The 18,842-nt window shown below is 44.1% G+C and overlaps 1 protein-coding gene across 7 annotated transcripts in view; it reads right to left on the reverse strand.

Annotated features, from left to right (window-relative positions):
* Positions 1-4,288: 4,288 nt before the first annotated feature.
* si:dkeyp-72e1.9 (syntaxin-binding protein 4) overlaps positions 4,289-18,842 on the reverse strand; it is a 61,013-nt gene continuing 46,459 nt past the window's right edge. For 3 of the 7 annotated variants that reach the window (XM_040005017.1, XM_040005016.1, XM_040005018.1), the window contains 10 exons: positions 17,840-17,928; positions 16,317-16,413; positions 14,228-14,355; positions 13,828-13,920; positions 10,105-10,170; positions 9,519-9,710; positions 9,116-9,232; positions 7,042-7,088; positions 6,817-6,944; positions 4,291-5,931 (listed from right to left, as the gene is read on the reverse strand). In XM_040005017.1, coding sequence (XP_039860951.1) covers positions 5,876-5,931; positions 6,817-6,944; positions 7,042-7,088; positions 9,116-9,232; positions 9,519-9,710; positions 10,105-10,170; positions 13,828-13,920; positions 14,228-14,355; positions 16,317-16,413; positions 17,840-17,928 — 1,013 coding nt within the window. In that variant the 3' untranslated portion in view covers positions 4,291-5,875. Of the gene's footprint in view, positions 5,932-6,816; positions 6,945-7,041; positions 7,089-9,115; positions 9,233-9,518; positions 9,711-10,104; positions 10,171-13,827; positions 13,921-14,227; positions 14,356-16,316; positions 16,414-17,839; positions 17,929-18,842 lie in introns of all 7 variants that reach the window. The other 4 variants (XM_040005013.1, XM_040005012.1, XM_040005014.1 and 1 more) reach the window with 3 other exon arrangements.

Raw genomic sequence — 18,842 nt, forward strand, 5'->3', positions numbered from 1 at the left:
TTTCAGCTACGAGCCCGACACGAACCCGATGTATTAGCCAGAGGTCCCTGTACTACGGTTAGGAGCCGCAGACCTCCAGTAATAGTAATAAATCACATGAATAGCACATTCATGTAGCTGTAAAAAGCATGATAATACAGTGGGGCAAAAAAGTATTTAGTCAGCCACCGATTGTCATCATTTTAGGTGGGGGAACTTGCACAGAGGTCAGTAATTTGCACCAGAGGTACACTTCAACTGTGAGAGACAGAATGTGAAAAAAAAAAAAAATCCATGAATCCACATGGTAGGATTTGTAAAGAATTTATTCGTAAATCAGGGTGGAAAATAAGTATTTGGTCAATAACAAAAATACAACTCAATACTTTGTAACATAACCTTTGTTGGCAATAACAGAGGTCAAACGTTTACTATAGGTCTTTACCAGGTTTGCACACACAGTAGCTGGTATTTTGGCCCATTCCTCCATGCAGATCTTCTCGAGAGCAGTGATGTTTTGGGGCTGTCGCCGAGCAACACGGACTTTCAACTCCCGCCACAGATTTTCTATGGGGTTGAGGTCTGGAGACTGGCTAGGCCACTCCAGGACTTTCAAATGCTTCTTACGGAGCCACTCCTTTGTTGCCCGGGCGGTGTGTTTTGGATCATTGTCATGTTGGAAGACCCAGCCTCGTTTCATCTTCAAAGTTCTCACTGATGGAAGGAGGTTTTGGCTCAAAATCTCACGATACATGGCCCCATTCATTCTGTCCTTAACACGGATCAGTCGTCCTGTCCCCTTGGCAGAAAAACAGCCCCATAGCATGATGTTTCCACCCCCATGCTTCACAGTAGGTATGGTGTTCTTGGGATGCAACTCAGTATTCTTCTTCCTCCAAACACGACGAGTTGAGTTTATACCAAAAAGTTCTACTTTGGTTTCATCTGACCACATGACATTCTCCCAATCCTCTGCTGTATCATCCATGTGCTCTCTGGCAAACTTCAGACGGGCCTGGACATGCACTGGCTTCAGCAGCGGAACACGTCTGGCACTGCGGGATTTGATTCCCTGCCGTTGTAGTGTGTTACTGATGGTGACCTTTGTTACTTTGGTCCCAGCTCTCTGCAGGTCATTCACCAGGTCCCCCCGTGTGGTTCTGGGATCTTTGCTCACCGTTCTCATGATCATTTTGACCCCACGGGATGAGATCTTGCGTGGAGCCCCAGATCGAGGGAGATTATCAGTGGTCTTGTATGTCTTCCATTTTCTGATGATTGCTCCCACAGTTGATTTTTTCACACCAAGCTGCTTGCCTATTGTAGATTCACTCTTCCCAGTCTGGTGCAGGTCTACAATACTTTTCCTGGTGTCCTTCGAAAGCTCTTTGGTCTTGGCCATGGCGGAGTTTGGAGTCTGACTGTTTGAGGCTGTGGACAGGTGTCTTTTATACAGATGATGAGTTCAAACAGGTGCCATTCATACAGGTAACGAGTGGGGGACAGAAAAGCTTCTTACAGAAGACGTTACAGGTCTGTGAGAGCCAGAGATTTTCCTTGTTTGAGGTGACCAAATACTTATTTTCCACCCTGATTTACGAATAAATTCTTTACAAATCCTACCATGTGGATTCATGGATTTTTTTTTCACATTCTGTCTCTCACAGTTGAAGTGTACCTCTGGTGCAAATTACTGACCTCTGTCATCATTTTAGGTGGGGGAACTTGCACAATCGGTGGCTGACTAAATACTTTTTTGCCCCACTGTATATTAAGTAATCCAAAGTATTCAGAATACGTTACTCTCATTGAGTAATGTAACGGAATATGTTACAGAATACATTTTGGGGCATGTAATCTGTAATCTGTAGTGGAATACATTTTAAAAGTAACCTTCCCAACACTGACTACAATGCCAAAAGTGTTTGCTCTTCTTCCTTCACACACACAAACCTGAGTGACATCAGGGTTTAACAGGACGTTGGCCCAACCTTTGCAGCTATACCAGCTTCAACTCTTATCGGAAGACTTTCCACAAGATTTAGGAGTGTGTTTGTGTGTGTTTCTGATCTTTTTTCCCCAGAAGCACATGTGTGAGGTCAGACTCTGATGTTAGATGAGGAGGCCTAGTTAGCACTAAATGATCCCAAAGGTGTTCTGTCAGGACTCTGTGAGAGCCGGTCATGTCCAAACTCACTCATTGATGTCTTAACAGACCTTGCTTTGTGCACTTGTGTGTAGTTATGTTGTAGCAGGAAGGAGCGATTCCCAAACTGTTCCCACAAATCATGAGCATGAAATTGTCCAAAATGTCTTGGCATGCTGAAGAGTTCCTTTCACTGAAACTAAGGGGGCGAGCCCACGCCTGAAAGAAAACATCACATCAGAATTCCTCATTCACCAAAGTTAACAGTTCGCACAATGCAGTCCGATAAGCACAGTCTCCTGGTAACCACCAAACCCAGACCGGTCACTGCAGAGAGCACGTCTGCACTGCTGTATAATGCAGCGGGGTGGTGCTTTACAGCACACACACTTTGCAGTACGCTGGGTGATGTAAGTCGTGGATGCAGCAGCTCAGCAATGGAAACCCATTCCACGAAGCTCTCTATGCACTGTTCTTGAGCTAATCCTTTACTATAACAATAATAAACAACTTCAGTGAACAGTCCAAGATTTTCATTGTAAGAGACAAGGCTAATCAAAAGGTATTGGCTGAAGCATTTGCTTATTACGCCAACCCTTTTCACAAAATGTCTTTTTGTATGCAGCTCCTGTACACAGGGCTTGAAGAAAATAATAAAACAAAGCAAAATTTCAATTCCATTAACCCTTATTTTAGATACATTTTTCATTTATCTAGTGCCAAAAATAATCAATTTTGTTTTCTTTATATTTAATGATAACTTATTTACATCAAACCAGTTTTTTAATATATTTAACTCCTTTTCCGCTGTAGTCAGAAGCTGTTCTAAGTTTTTACCTGAGCAGTACAGAGTGGTGTCATCAGCAAACAATACACATTTTAACAGTTTGGAAACACTACATATGTCATTTATATATAATATAAATAATTTAGGGCCCAGCACAGAGCCCTGAGGAACACCACAAGTTACCTTCAGCTGATTAGATTTTACATTATTGGTTTCTGTCATCCAGGTAACTTTTCATCCACTTGCCTGGTATCCCTCTTATGCCATATCTCTCTAGTTTATTCATTAATATAGAATGATCAATTGTATCAAATGCCTTTTTTAAGTCTATAAAAACACCAACAGTATATTCCTTATTATCTATTGCATTAGATATCCCTTCAACAAGTTCCATCACTGCCATTGAAGTGGACCTTTTCACTCTAAAGCCATATTGGTTATCACTTAGGAGATTATGCTTCTCAATATATTTATCAAGTCTATTAACAAATAACTTTTCTAAAATTTTTGAGAACTGTGGGAGTAGTGATATTGGCCTGTAATTGGTAAACTGACATCTCTCTCCGTTTTTATGGATTGGAATAACTTTTGCTATTTTCATTTGTCATTTTCATTTCATGGTTAAGGCCCAATATTGATCCTAGCAGCATCCCTAGAAGGAAGATTTCTATACTGATGGCAGTGGGCTCTTCTGAAGGACAACACCCTGATACAGCGAATTGTTTCATTGAATCAGTGATATGGACATGAGCACTCACTGTTTTTATGGGGCTCAGGTTGTCATGGAATAAGGTGGGGACCTGTCCTGGTTACTTTCAGTCGCATCTTGTTTGATGTGAAATCCACTGTGAATATGTAAATGTTAGGTTTCCTGGGTCGTTGACTCAGTGGTTTCTGTTTTGTACCCTTTATTTGTGTTCTCTTGGTTTATTTTTGTGAAGGTTCTGGTTTCTGTTTTGCATTTCTATTTTTCCCCAGCTCTTCTTGGTGTTTATGTTGTTCTCAGGTTCTGGTTTCCATACTCCCTCTATTCTGTGTCCAGTCAGTGTCTGTGTCTGCCCTGGTCCCACGTCTCTGTTCCCTCTGTTGCAGTGCCTGCTTGTGAGTCTGTAAGTTCAGTCTGCGTTTCCTGTTTTACCTTGAAAGTCCGTGTCTCATGTTAATGCGTCTGGTTTTGCTTCCTTTGTCTCGTCAGCCCTGATTTGCCCCAGCTGTGTTTCCCTCCTGTTTCCCATTCCCTGATTGCTCCCTCTGTGTATTTTTGGGTCCTTTTCCTGCCTGCACATGACAGTAAAGAAGCAAAACCACACACACTGGGTCATTGCCTCACATGTTTCTGTGTTGAATTTCTTCTTATGTCTCTGGTGTCAGTGCCCCACAGTGACTTCCTGTGAGGGTTTAAATGGTAGATGGACTCCCTTTCCACTCAGTTTGACTTCTCTGAGTACTTTTTTACAACTAGCCTCATTCATATAAACACTTTTTCCCCTATGCTCAAGTACTTTTAACTTAACATCCGCACATACAGCACTGTGCAAAAGAAGATCTGTGCTTAGTTCTCCGAGATGTTTGGAACAAACTACCAGCCGAGTAAAAACTGTGTGCACGTGGACCTAGAAGAAGGCAAAGGGTGGTTGCACCAAACACTGATGCGATTTCTCTTTTGTTCATTCACTGCATTTTGTTGATTGATGAAAGTAAATGATTCACACTGAAAGCACAGTGCTGTGTGTTTGTGTTTAGTTTATCTTCCCAGGGGTAACTCATCAATATAACTAGAAATGCCTGCAGGAGGAGCCAGAGATCAAGACAGCCCCCTCATTTGCAACCACGATTTCCACACATGACCCTAGAACGTCACGTCATTAGTCAGTATCCGCTTCCTGAACACCCTCGTGCACAAACTGTGAGCAGCTCTGGTTTCCTGCTTTTTGAGGGGCTTCTGTGGGAAGCAGTTGTGGTGAAATCGCCCCCTGTGAGCAGCACTGTTTGTTGGATGCTGAACAAAAGTTGAACTCGACACCAGTCCGGTCATCAGTTATTCCTTTAATATAAAACAGTAACAGAAAGAATGAGGCCACACCAAAGATGCAATCTGGTTGAAGGACATGTCATTATTGTCACTGCAGTTGTAGATGTCTGTAGAAATCAAATCTATGTTCAACATGTAGCCTAAGACTGAGGTCTGCCTACACAGAATACCAAACACAGTTTTACACAGCTGGAGCTACGGCAACAGGTACACTACTCCTGAACGCAGGAGACACATCAACATGAACCAGGCAATGAGATGAAGATGATCCACGCTGCACCTTCAAACCTTCATTTCTTGTCTTCCATGACAGTGTGAGTAAGGGCGCGAGGGAAGGAAGCATGGCAGATGTTGTGTTAGAGCAAACGAGCTAATTTGTCATGGAGTTTCTGACACAGGGGGGACACGCTGTACACATCAGCTTTCCAAGTAACAAGTCCTCCTTTTACGGAGTGGAGATGAGTTTGTGTTGGTGAGGATAGAAAAGAGGTTGGCAAGAGTATTAACAAGGTTTACAGCAGTGACACTGTGGGAGTGTGTGGAGGACTTGGTCATGCAGCTCCACCTGTACCACCTGCTGTAAGAGTAACACACTAGAGAATTGCAGCAGCACTTCTCACAGAGACCTCTTTACATGTGATGTGCTGCTGACAGGATGAGACTGAGTCAGCAGATCCCACTGCTGAGCCCTGTGAGGAGCATTTGGAGTAATTGGAGGGAATACACTAATTTCATGTGCACAAACAGGCTTTGGCATTAGAACGTGGTCAGTCTGTCCCAGTGAGGGTTTAACTGTCGCTGTCGTCGTGTCCTGTCGTAGAATGGTGTGTTTGCTGCGGACTGTGGTGAAGTGCATGGTGAGGTCAGCTGCTCGTTGGGGGTCTTCTGCCCGGCCCAGGTCTGGACTCAGTCCTCTTTGGCTTGGTGCTGTTCACACATGATGAGGACTGACATCTGGAGCTGATGCTGCATCTGCACTCACCGGTTCTGTAGAAGAGGTGGACAGAAAGACTTGAGTCTATAGCAGTATGGTAATAGGAGGCAGTGGTGCCTGCTGCGAGGGGGAAAGACAACCCTTTGGATAAAGCAAACACAAATAGAGGTAGGAAAAATACCAGGTCTTTGGTTCAGCTGTGAGCAGTGAGGGCAGCAGCTAGTGGCTCACACTGTCACTGCAGGTCTGAATCACAAGCTGTTGCTTCCCTTTGACCCGTGCTGCGATGCTTCTGTCACAGGTAAGCCTCAAAGCCATGTTTTTGTAAACTTACACACAAAGTAACTCATTTGAAACAGTGTTGGTTTGGTCACAGCTTGGATTTCAATCTTAGCTGTATTTAAAAAGAACTGAACATGAAGCCAGAACAGTTTCAGCTTCTAAAGAAACAGCTTTTAATCATCGTCACCACTTTATGTCCTGGGACCCTGCTTTCTCTACCTTTGTGAAAAAGGAACTTCAGCGGATCGGCCTGATGAGTAAGGATGAGATATCATCCATGTTTCATTGCTCCACTTCAGATCTGCTGCAGAACGATGGACAGCAGTGGTTGCACACTGGCTGCTTTAATATATCACTGCCTTGAGGCTGCAGGTTACATCCACGTCTGTTATACTGTATGAGTGTGGAGTAATTTGGCACTAAAGACTTTGTATATATATTTTATACTGACGCCATTATAGCAGAGTTCTTGCTAAAGGATGGCTCATAATTAGTTCATCAATTCTTAAGCCGTGGCAAAAGAAAACTAATTTTCATCACATTATCTGAAAGTGTTTGCAGTTTGAACCTTTGTCCTTCCTTCCAAACATGGGGTTTCCACGTAGTGTATGCACACAGTGTTCAGGCTTTTTATTCTGGGTTAGTGAGCTCTGTACCTTTATCAGTTGTGAGAGTACACACCCCCTCCACCAGCTCTTTGGCTTCCACAGCCAGCTGGAAGGCTGGGTCAGGAATTGGTGATGGGATGTCGGGGCTTTCCGTGGCAGGAGATGACCTGTTACTCCTGATATAGACAGACACACAAGCAGAAGGACAGTTGGAGCAGGAACTCGACTGCAAAGCTGTAAGGCGCTTGTAAGGTGAAGGTCGCGCTCTCTTACCCCCCTTCTCCAAATAGGCTGGGCGTGGTCAGCACTTTGTGGACGTTCTGTAAAGAGATAATGTGACAGCTGTAAGGCCGAGCGCTGGCAGCAGTAACACACACCGGGTCTCTCTGTGCTGTCAGGATGAAGCGAACCAGAGAGAAGAGCTTGATTGCTGGACCTCGTCAGTTATTAGTGTTATCAGCCACAGGCTGCACCTTCCCCTCGTTGTGTTTTTCAAACTGGTTTCTATGCTGATGGCTTTGTGCACACCCCTGTGTCTGACTGGTTCCTGCACCTTGCATCCTTCCACCATCACTGACGGCACCGATGGATATGAGGAGATCAGCTCAGAACAGAATCAATGTTGGAAACATCCACCCACAGCCAATTCTCCTAGGACAGATGTTGGTGGAACAGCCTGTGCAGCAGCTGGTTTATGGCTGTGGACAGAGCTGTAGCACACTTCCATCACTGGGGGCAGACTGACTCCATCAGCTTATTTTCCTGTCACTAGATTTAAAGACCAGAGCTGGAAATCTCAGAGCTGCACATGCAGCCTCCACATCATCTGCCGCACACCATGGAAGGAAACGTTCAAGCCTTTGGTCAAATTATGCAACAGTTATGTACAGCTCTATGCATTTTCCTACTTCATCTAATAAATCTACAGGTTCGCTTAAATAGTCTTAACTGCAAAATAAACCATCACATGCATAGTGGCTGACATGGGTCCCATAATGTGTTTTTCTCTGACATTTACACTTGAATGTTGTCCTGGGGGAAACACTGAGCTGTTAATAAGTTTGAATGACGACATCATTTCTGTACTGGCACTCAGTTACTAATAGCATTTTTGCCAAACAACCTTCAGTCTGTATGTGTGTGTGTCTGCAGGGAAGACCATGAAATACAAACAGGTGGCGAGCACATCACTCTTGTTGATTAACCACAACTAAAGGGAAAGATGGCACAAACTGCATCCTTATTATCACGGAAGCTAACGTGTGTGTTTGACAATCAGAAGAACAGACGTCTGAGACTATTCTGCAGTTTTGTGTGGATGCTCAGTTATTGATCGTCTTCCCCCTAACGTGGGATATTTAACAGCTTTAGCACATTAGCAAAGGAAGGCTTTGATGGAGAGGGGACGTCAGCTCCCCTCTCCATCAAAGTGTGTGCATCTCTTATAACAAGTTGTTGGAAAAATAACCAGCGAGAATGTGGTGATTACACTGTCACCTGCTTCAGTGACTACAGTTGTGTAGCGAGCTGTTTTGCTGCTTCACCACCTTCACTTTTCAACGATATTGAATCTCTTTGTAGATGCTGACAGTTAACCACGTCACGCAGCGCTCAAGCCTTTCATTCAGCTGTTTCAGTTTTTATTCATATATTTTTATGCACTTTTTCCTGAACCTGTTAAAAGCTTCTATTTTAGAGATACACGGTCTTCAGCTTTGATAACTGAGTTCTTATCAATCAGTATAAGATTATATTCCCCACATTAACACTCTGTAGAATTTGTATTTTTATTAATACTTAAGGCTGAATTGAGCGATTGTGGCTCAAGAGTTGGGAGTTCGTCCTGTAATCAGAAGGTTGCCGGTTCGAGCCCCGGCTTGGACAGTCTCGGTCGTTGTTTTGCCTTTGGGCAAGACACTTCACCCGTTGCCTACTGGTGGTGGTCAGAGGGCCCGGTGGCGCCAGTGTCCGGAAGCCTCGCCTCTGTCAGTGCGCCCCAGGGTGGCTGTGGCTACAATGTAGCTGCCATCACCAGTGTGTGTGTGAATGTGTGGATGACTGGATGTGTAAAGCGCTTTGGGGTCCTTAGGGACTAGTAAAGCGCTATATAAATACAGGCCATTTACCATTTGAGTGTGTGTTGTGCAAAACAACTGTAGAAAGCTATGATAACACTTTGAGAATAAGAAGCAATGTTAACAGCTTCGGATCGCTGTCCTGTCCCAGTTCGGACCGAGGTTTAGCTGTGAGACCAATACAACACTCTGGTATACAGAGTGGACTCAGTCTGCTTCCTGCCTGTTCACAGCTCTGTGTGCATCCAAAGGAACACCAGTCAGAGCGGTACCTGAGCAAAGCCTAGCAGTTTCTTGTTGGAGATCTCCAGAGTTTTCCTGCTCAGCTCGGACTTCTTCAGCTGGCAGTCGATAGTCGTCAGCCTCCTCTTCAGCTCGCCCACCTCCTCCTGACAAACACACACCAACACACTCAGCTTGTGTACGTGTGTCACGTAGACAACTCTTTGGGTGCATGAGTGCATCATGTATCACTATACAGTACAATGACCTTTGACCTAATGCCTGAACATATTGGATGTGTAAGATGTAGAGTACTGTGAAGATGCATTTAAAAATACAGACAGATGTTCAGACAGATGTTTCCCCAAATTTCAAGGCTGAAATGAGGTTTTCTGGCTCTCCTGTCAGTGGCCCTGAACAAGGCTGTGGGCCACGACTCTGACATCATTGTACCTGCATGGACTCTGCTCCCCGTCTCTGCTTCTTGGTGGCCAGCTGGCTCTTCAGGTCTCTGATCTCAGCCTCCAGCAGCTGGATGACTTCTTCATAGTCCTGCTCAGCACTGCCGGCCTGCCGATGCACCGCCTCAGACGCCTGCAGACGACTCTTCAGGCGAGTGTTCTCCTCTACAGTCAGACAGGCTTTCTAGGAGAAATGACAGAAGGATTCACTCGCTGCCTTCAGTCTTCGTCCATGTTTTCAGATGATTCAGCTGCCAGTGAGACGTATTTTACATTGCTAAATACAACAGGATGATCATATGAATATGTTATTAGCAATTTTATTTTACCAGCTGAGAAATCTTTATATTCTTGGTTCTCATACTTAAACTGTCCTACGACATCGAGAAGCTGCACAACAACACCATTTCTAATCATTCATCAACTAAAAAACAGCCGGCATTATCAGCAGACTCAGTTTGATTAGTTTCACTACAAAAATAATTTCCATTCAACTTTGACCCCATCGCCCACGCTCATATCCCACAGTTATAAAGATGTAACTTGAGACTGCGCGTCTCCACAGGCTGGCCTCTGACCTCTGAGGTCTTCTGCAACTCCTCCTCGAGGGTTTTCTTGCTGTGTTCCATGTCCTTCAGCATCACCTGCCAAGAGAGGCAGCAGATGAAGTGGCAGCTTCCTGTATGACGGTTAAAGACCCCACCTTTCCATTCAGAGGACAGACACACAACTGTGAGGAGAAAAAGCAGCTAAATCTTGGTGAGGTTGGGATGTTGGGCTTCGTCTGTGGTTTTCCCACTGAGTGTGTGTTTGTTGGCTAAGTGTGGAAACAGGATTCTTTGTGTTTAGTTTTAAACTGCAAAACGTATTCTCACTACTTCACTTGGTAGCCAAAGAAATGCCACCAAAACGCCCGCTCCAGCCCTGGTCTATGATACAAAGAGATGACTGAGACTAAGAGTGTAAATGTGCCTATTAAACCATATTTCTGGGCACTGTTGAAGGAAGCAGGTTTAGCTAGCCATGCCGAGTCAACTCTGAGACGAGGAAAACTCGTGTTTCCTGAACTTTCCTCCGACTCCTCCCATCCTGTTTACTCTCCAAAGTGGCTGTCAGAGCACGGAGCGAATTCAACTGCAGATTTTTAGAAACAGTTAACCTGAGTGCTTTTACAGTCATTCGGTCATCAGTATATAAGAACAACGACAGTAATTATGTCTCATTTATTATCAGCTCAGAATAAAATCCATTTTTTCCATCGTTCTAACTCTGTGACTAATGCAGCTGAAATGCTAGTGCCAGTTCTGTTACATTATACAAGCTTGCATTTTCACTGCTATGCCGATGACACCCAGCTCTATCTGTGCATGAAGCCAGATAACACACACCAATGAGTTAAACTGCAGGAATGTCTTAAAGACATAAAGACCTGGATGGCCGCTAACTTTCTGCTTCTTACTTCAGATCAAACTGAGGTTATTGTACTCGGCCCTGAAAAGCTTAGAAATATTGGTGGTATTATTTGACTGTTGGAGTTTTATATTATTGTAGGGTACATCCTCTATAGTGAAAATAACAAAGTTTTACAGTTTACATCATATATAGTTAATCTCTGTAATATTCTGAATATTTAAGGAGCTTGGAAAGAAAAGCGTCTGGACTTCTTTAAGTTGCTTGAAGACGTTTCACCTCTCATCCGAGAAGCTTCTTCAGTTCTAAGGTCAAATGGTGGAGAGTCCCAGATAAAAACCTAGTGGGAGTTTCCCCCCACAGAGGGACAAAAGGACCCCCTGATGATCCTCTAATCACATGAGCCAAGGTGTGAAACTGGGTGTGGGTCCCAATCAGCCAGAGTTTCGGGTGAGCTCATTGTGAAACCTGGCCCCACCTTATCATGTGATTTCCTGAGGTCAGATGGCCCAGGATGTGAGTGGGCGTTAAGGCGTCTGGGGAGGGATCTCAAAACTGGATTATAGATGGCAGACAGTTGGTGTCGTAAGCCCCGCCTCTGTTCAAAGATGGTCACTCACAGTGGACATAGATGCTTCTTTCACTCCTCTTTCAAACCATCTGTCCTCTCTGTCCAAAATGTGAACATTGGCATCCTCGAAAGAGTGACCTTTGACCTGTGACAAAGTGGAGAAGCAGTTGCAATTCTCTCCATTTGTCCCACATGTGTTTACCTTTTTTTTGCACATTGTACACATTATTCTGTTTCTATGTATTTGCTATGATTTGCTATTTGTCATGTAACATTGCTTCACTCACTATCCCGGGTTTGTTTGTGTAAGCATTTTGTTGCCGGCAAATCAAACATTCTGCAAATTAAGACAAATACTCAGTTATGTTTCTTTATACTTTATTATGTTACACATTAAGTCATTTGTTCATACTTACTTTGTTTGTCTTTTCAGTCTTCATGAGGGTCAGGTGGGGGGAAACGCCCGCCTGGCATTTCCTCATTTTAAAGTCCTGATCATGTCACACATGACATCATCAGGTCAAACCATGTGGAGGGGTTTCTTTTTCCACAGAGATGCTTCCTTTTGTCTGTGTTAATGTTTAAAGGGATTTGTTGAATGTTTTTCCTTTTGTTAATACTGCCATTTAGTTGTGTAAATGTGCATATTAGAAGTGTGTAGAGGTTTTGTGTTTTTAGATAATCTGTGTAGAGTTTTAGATCCCTCAGTGTGAGTGGTACTGGCTGGGCAATTGGAGGGAAATTGATGGCCCTATTTATAGCCAGTCTCTACCAGATGCAGGAGAGAGGAGAGGTGAGTTGTGTCACCAGAGCCATGTTATGTTGAGTTTTGTTAAATGAATTGATTTGGGGGGGAAGTTTTGTTAAGTTATACATTAAATTAAGTTCACTGCAAATAAATTGCTCACCTTGGAAACCCAAAATGTCTGCATAGTCTGCTTCCCTACCACCTTCCTTGACGTTCGAGTCTGACTACTTCACATGACCTTTAGATGCAGATGAACAGCTGAGTCTTGTCCTGTGGAGGTGGCTCTTCTATGTTGTGCCATGCGCTTGTGAAGTGGCTGTTTGGTCTCTCCGATGTAGAGGTCTGAGCATTCCTCGCTGCACTGTACAGCATACACCACATTGTTAAGTCTGTGTTTTGGCGTTTTGTCTTTGTCTGATCTTCTTTTCTGTGCCTCTTTGCTGACTTTAAGAACGCCCATTTACGATAGCCGCATGTTTTGAGTGCTTCCTTTACATGTGTGTGTTCCTTCTTTTTCCCTTCAGGCTTAGAGGGAACATGTTCTGCCCGGTGGTGTAGGGTCCTGATTACTCCAAGTTTGTGTTCCAGAGGGTGATGGGAGTCAAAGAGGAGGTACTGGTCTGTGTGTGTGGGCTTCCGGTAAACTTCGATGTTGAGTTTGCCGTTCTCTTCAATGTGCACGGCGCAGTCCAGGAAAGGCAAACAGTCGTCCTTTGTGTCTTCCCTGGTGAACTTGATGTTTTTATCCACAGCGTTAATGTGCGCAGTGAAGGATTCCACTTCTTGTGTCTTGATTTCGACCCAGGTGTCGTCTACATATCTGTACCAGTGGCTGGGTACTCTTACTTTGAAAGAGCCAAAAGCCTTCCTTTCCACTTCCTCCATGTAAAGGTTGGCTACAATAGGTGACACGGGGGAGCCCATGGCACAGCCATGTTTTTGTCTGTAGAAGCCTTCGTTGTATTTGAAGTATGTAGTGGTGAGGCAGAGGTCTAACAGTGTGAAGCTGGTCCTGTCCTCCAAGGAGCTGCAATGTGCAGCCATAATAAACAGGAGCACTGAGAGCGAACTCAGCCACGACACCACTGGAGTTAAAATGTTTGTTACAGCTCTGTGCCAGAAAACCACCAGGACAATGCAGCAATCGTCTGTGCTCTTACTCACAGTGATACATTTCACTGTAAATTTGAATCATTTTGTCACCATTTTATCGATACACGGTGACACGTGTAGGCGCCAATCATGGGGATCATTTTATGTGAGTGTGCTCAGAGTGTGACGCCCAGTTTAACAGAGACAGCTCCTGACCATCATCATGATACTCATCATCTCTAACTGGGGCTTCGGGTTTGTCGAGCCAGCTAAGGTAAATTAGCCTGAGTGTGTTGGACTTCATTCTTAGTAAAGACCACAGGACAGATACGAAACAAGACCGTAGACATAATAAAAGACACTGTGGGACAGAGGGAGACACAGTCAAAGAAAAGTAAAAGTAAAGTTACTAAGAGAAAACATAACAGCTGGAAGTCCTCACCACTAACCAAAGAGGGACAAACAAAGGTGTGTTTTCACCTTGAGCTGTTTCATCTGCGTCTGCAGCTGCTTCACCTCAGTCTGAAACTGCTCCATCTCCTCACTGCTGTAGCTGCACTCTGATTCATATGTCTGCACACACACACACACACGCACACACACAGTTAGCCCTTCATTTCTGGGTGGAAATTTTAAAATATTAGATTAATTGTGACTGGAGTTTGTTTTAAAACTTAGATTTTATGCCATTTATGCCTTTTTTGCTGCTCTTTTTAAAATTCATTCTTTTAAACTGTATTGCTTCTTGCACTGTAGAGGCTGGTGAGAAACAGTATTTGGTTTCAGGCTGGGTAACATCATACAATAAACTTCTTGAGTCTTAATTAATTACAGAGTCTGCTGTTTTGTGTCTATATGAGAGGTTGTGAGAGCTGCTTACAGGTGAGTGGAAGGCTGAGGTATCCATCAGACTAGCTGCTTCATGGTAGGAGAATGTGAAGGGACCCGCCTCCAAGCCCAGCTCCTCCAGGTTCTCCTGGAAGATGTTCCGGGTTGCCTCCACAAAGTCTGAGCCATCACACCAAAACAGATGGGATTCATTTTTTTAACAGAAAAACAAGGAAAAGCAAACAATCAGGGTCATGTGTACATACACACACACACACACACACACACACACACATACACACACACACACACACACACACACGTCCTTCTGGGGACATCTCATTGACATAATGCTAGCTGCTTACCCTAACCATCAATGAATGCCTGACCCTGACCCTACCCATAACCTCATTGTAACCCTGACACTGAAACCACATTTTGAGCCTTCAGCACTGTGGGGACTGGCATTTGGGTCCCCATAAAGAGAGACACACACAGACACACACACCTTACTGTATATGAAATTATAGACTGGCTCCAACAGCGTTACAGGCTCTGGACCCTTTCACGTCTGTCACATGGCTCAGGGTGAACCTGCACTCATCTGTTAAAACCGCAGGACACCAGTGGTGGACCTGCCACTCCTGGTATTTTGTGATAAATGCCAGTTGGGCTCCATGGTACCGTACAGTGTGCACAGCACCCACTAGAGGACATCCAGCCCTCTGACCACTCTCCTTAGGATGCATTCACACCAGCGGCCTGCTGCAGGTTATTTTGTAGCTCTGACAGTGCTCATCATGTTCCTCCTTGCACGAAGGAGCAGATGCTGGTCCTGCTCATGGCTTATGTATGTCCAGCTCTCCTCGAGTAATCTCCTGCCTCCTGGAATCTCCTCCATGCTCTTAAGAAACGTTCTGGAAACAGCACATATTGATGTGCCATCTTGGCATATCACCTCATGCTACCAGTAGTAACACTGAGTCTAGCCTAATGCGACACTAGTGAAAAAACAGTCAGAAAAGATGAGGAGAGAAAAATGTCAGCGACCTTCATCTGTAAAGTCACTGCTGTCGCCCCTCTAGTGGACCTGTTGTTAATGTCAACGATACCAAAGCAGCGCAAACTGATGAACAACTGCAACATCCCAAAGGTTAAACTGTTGATGCTATACTCTGATTAAAAAGTGTTCCTTTACATTTTGGGATTAGTGTGTGTCACAAAAGCATAAAAGAAAAGCACTGACAACAACAGCGAGCCCAAATATCCAAAGACCCTCAGCTGGGTCAACGCTCCAGAAGCCAGACACGGCAGAAACACATTTATGCACTTTCTGCATCTTCTCTTTGACTGTACAGGGCAGACACTGCACTGCTATGACGTGGCTGCATAGCTTTATTCAGGGGTATTTCTGAGGTATAGCTCAGCAGTGTGCATCAGTGTGCATCTGAATATCACCTGCGGCAGTTACTACAGTTGTGTGGCGAGGTTAAAAAGCTTCTTTGTCACACTGAAAACTGACTTTAGGTGTAACATACATCTTTAATCCATTACTTTGTCGTACGCTCCTCAGCATCACAGAGTTACATGAAAAGGCAACAGACCTGATCTGTTCTTCGAGACGCTGAACAACCTGCCTGTCAGGTGACTCATCACTGCAGCATTCATGTTCCTCAGCTCACCTATAGGACCCTACACACTCAAACTGTGCGGCTGTCATCAGCATTACAGCAACTGCTTTGTCACATAAAGCATCCTGGAAGCTTGGTGGCATGGAGGCATGTGTCAGGATGGGATCTCATGTTTGACCTGCAGTCTAAAGACTAAGCTGCCTGTACAGAGTTTAATATCATGCACACCCTTTATCATCCCTCCTTTCTGTCAGTGAGCATTAACAGGTACACGCAGGTGAATTTAGCCCTACGATGTAAACGCTGCCCTCCAAACGACTGGAAACATGTAGTCACAGCTGGTTACACAATCTGACATTTTACACAAGTGACACAACCAATAAGAAACATGCTGCTGTCACATGATTTGACAGGACCTCAGCACAGATCTTCCACCCAACAGCTGACACGACTACAAATGTGTGCGGCTCATATCAGTGAGTGTACGTGTGCCGCTTGCATGCACGTCACCTCCATAGGCCACGGTGCCTTGTGGGTCTGTGGTCAGACTCTGTCGCAGCTGCTTCTTCTTCTCTTCTGTGACATCCAAACCGAGGAAGGACAAGGCCTAAGAGAGACAGGAGCATGAAGCCAAGCATGTGCTGTCATCAAACTGCACTCTGCATATCACAGTTTGTTCTCCAAGTAAAATTATATTTCATTACAAATATTAGCCTAAAGTTACTTCACAAAGCATCTGCAAAGAGGACGCTTGTCTAGGAGACATACTGATACACCTGAGCTACCAGGACAGGATGCAGTAGAAGAAAGTACAAAAACTGTCTACATACACTTTTCGAGTAATGTGTTTTTCATGAATCGATTATAGAGTTCTTTAATTAGCAAATTCACCGCAGTCATAAAGCAGACACTGCTCTGTTCAACACGTGTGTAATTCCTTTGTTTTCAATAGAGTTTTGTACACTGCCTGTTCGTTTTCCTTTGCAGAGCCAACAAATCAGGACAGAATGTTGCCAGTGTTTAAACTCACTGTGTCTCTAATGTGATGAGTGCACTGCAGGAAGAAGCAGTGAAAAGGCGAAATAACATAGGAAAAGGTGCAGAGTGGGTGGGAGCTATACTGAGAAATACCAAAATCAGGAAGAGAAACACATGAAGCTCACTGAGAGAGCAACTACAGAAGATGAGAAAGGTGACGCCGTGGTTAACGGTGGTCCCTGTGGTAATCGGAGCACTTGGAGCAGTGACTCTTAAACTAGGCGAGTGGCTCCAGCAGATCCAGGAACGACATCTCTGCAGGGAGGAGCGCAGACTCAGACCCTCAGGCCTTTGGTAGAGGGCCCAAGCATGAAGGATAAAGAGCACCCAGAGGGCAAGTGGGGGACATTAGTGCACACTAATCCATCCAAATCATCCATTATCCAGGTGCTCCGATCACTTCCATGGCCCAGGTGTGTACAATCCCGGGTCGCTCTCAGAGCTCAGTGAATCCCAGCGTGCTTCCATGATAGGATGCTGTCTGCAATCATTTCCTCACTACTAAATATTCCACAATCAACTCTTAGTGGTATTACACAGAGGGGAACAACTGGGATAGACGGCAACTCAGCCACAAGCGGCAGGTCACGTAAAAAGTGCCTCTCTAGCAGCCAATCGCTTAAAGGACCAAAACGACCTCGGTCCACCACATCCTGCCACGGTGGTGTTTCTGCGTGCAACGCTTAGCGTCTCAGCCCTGAGCTGCTGCAAATCAGACTTGTAAGGGAATTTTCCAGGAAGCTGACATCACTTCCTAGTTCGTTTCTCACATACCTGCTGGTAGGTATTCAACACTGTCGACCAGGATCACCCACAAACCTCGATCCAGTTTCTGACTTCAACAACATACACCTTTCAACCACCAACCATATATGCCTTCACATGTGTCATCGCTCTCACATAATCTGTGTGATTTCTTTAGTATGAGTGTCCACTTAACTGTGTATCAGGCAGCATAGGTCTAAAGAAGCCTACCCGAGCAGGTCAGGACTCACCAAGTCTAATTTGTCTGATTTGAGGCGAATGTAAGGGTCCAGGGTTATCTTAGGTTTTGCTCCTGTCGGGGATCTCTGGCTGGTTGAACCTGGAGAAAGAAAATGCAGAAAAGAAAATCAGGACTGACTTTGGTTAAAAAGAAAAAAAAAACGAAACCAGAAGTTTGGGTTGTTTAAAAAAATCCTTTCTTAAGTAGACTGCGTATATACACACAGATGTGTGGTACATAGAACAAGGAAGCACTAGCTCAGGGGTCGGCAACCTGCGCTCTTTAGCTCTGCGGCTCCACGTGGTTTGGAAAACAAAGTATTTAACTGAAGTGTATTTTATTTGTGTTAGTTCGTTTTTAACTTGTACTTCTAAATTGGAAGATTATTGTGATCTTGAAATATAAAAATAAGATGTTATTATTTTTCATCTCTCACAATAAGCATCACATTCACATAAACCATACCAGCCGAAATGCTGTGCGTTTATCAAGACTTTCAACCCAGGCAGGCCAAGTATGGATCCTCATGCATCCACATACGTATGTGAGCAGCTGTTCTCCTCCATGAACTATGGTGACAACAAACACGCTCACGCCTCACCAGTGTTGGTCAAGTTACTTGAAAAAAGTAATCAGTAACTAATTACTGATTACTTCCCCAAAAAAGTAATCCCGTTACTTTACTGATTACTTATTTTCAAAAGTAATTAATTACTTAGTTACTTAGTTACTTTTTAAAAACACGATTTACAACCTGAAGAGGTGATAAAGCGATAGATCTTTCAGCCCAATTCTACTTTTTCTACATAATCCATCATACAAAATGTAATCAAATGGAAAAGTCTCTTTTTAAAACTTGTTTTATTAGTTTTAATCTTTTAACTTTATGCATCAAGCAAAAATTTAACTATATGCAACATTCTCTGACTTGAATAAATTAGTTTAAAATTTAAACCTATTTTCTGCACATTCCAGCACATAAAATAAAATATTTTTTGTGTTTACACTCAGTC

The sequence above is a fragment of the Simochromis diagramma genome, unplaced genomic scaffold (genome assembly GCF_900408965.1).
Source record: "Simochromis diagramma unplaced genomic scaffold, fSimDia1.1 OVJJ01000494.1, whole genome shotgun sequence".
Lineage (NCBI taxonomy): Eukaryota > Metazoa > Chordata > Actinopteri > Cichliformes > Cichlidae > Simochromis > Simochromis diagramma.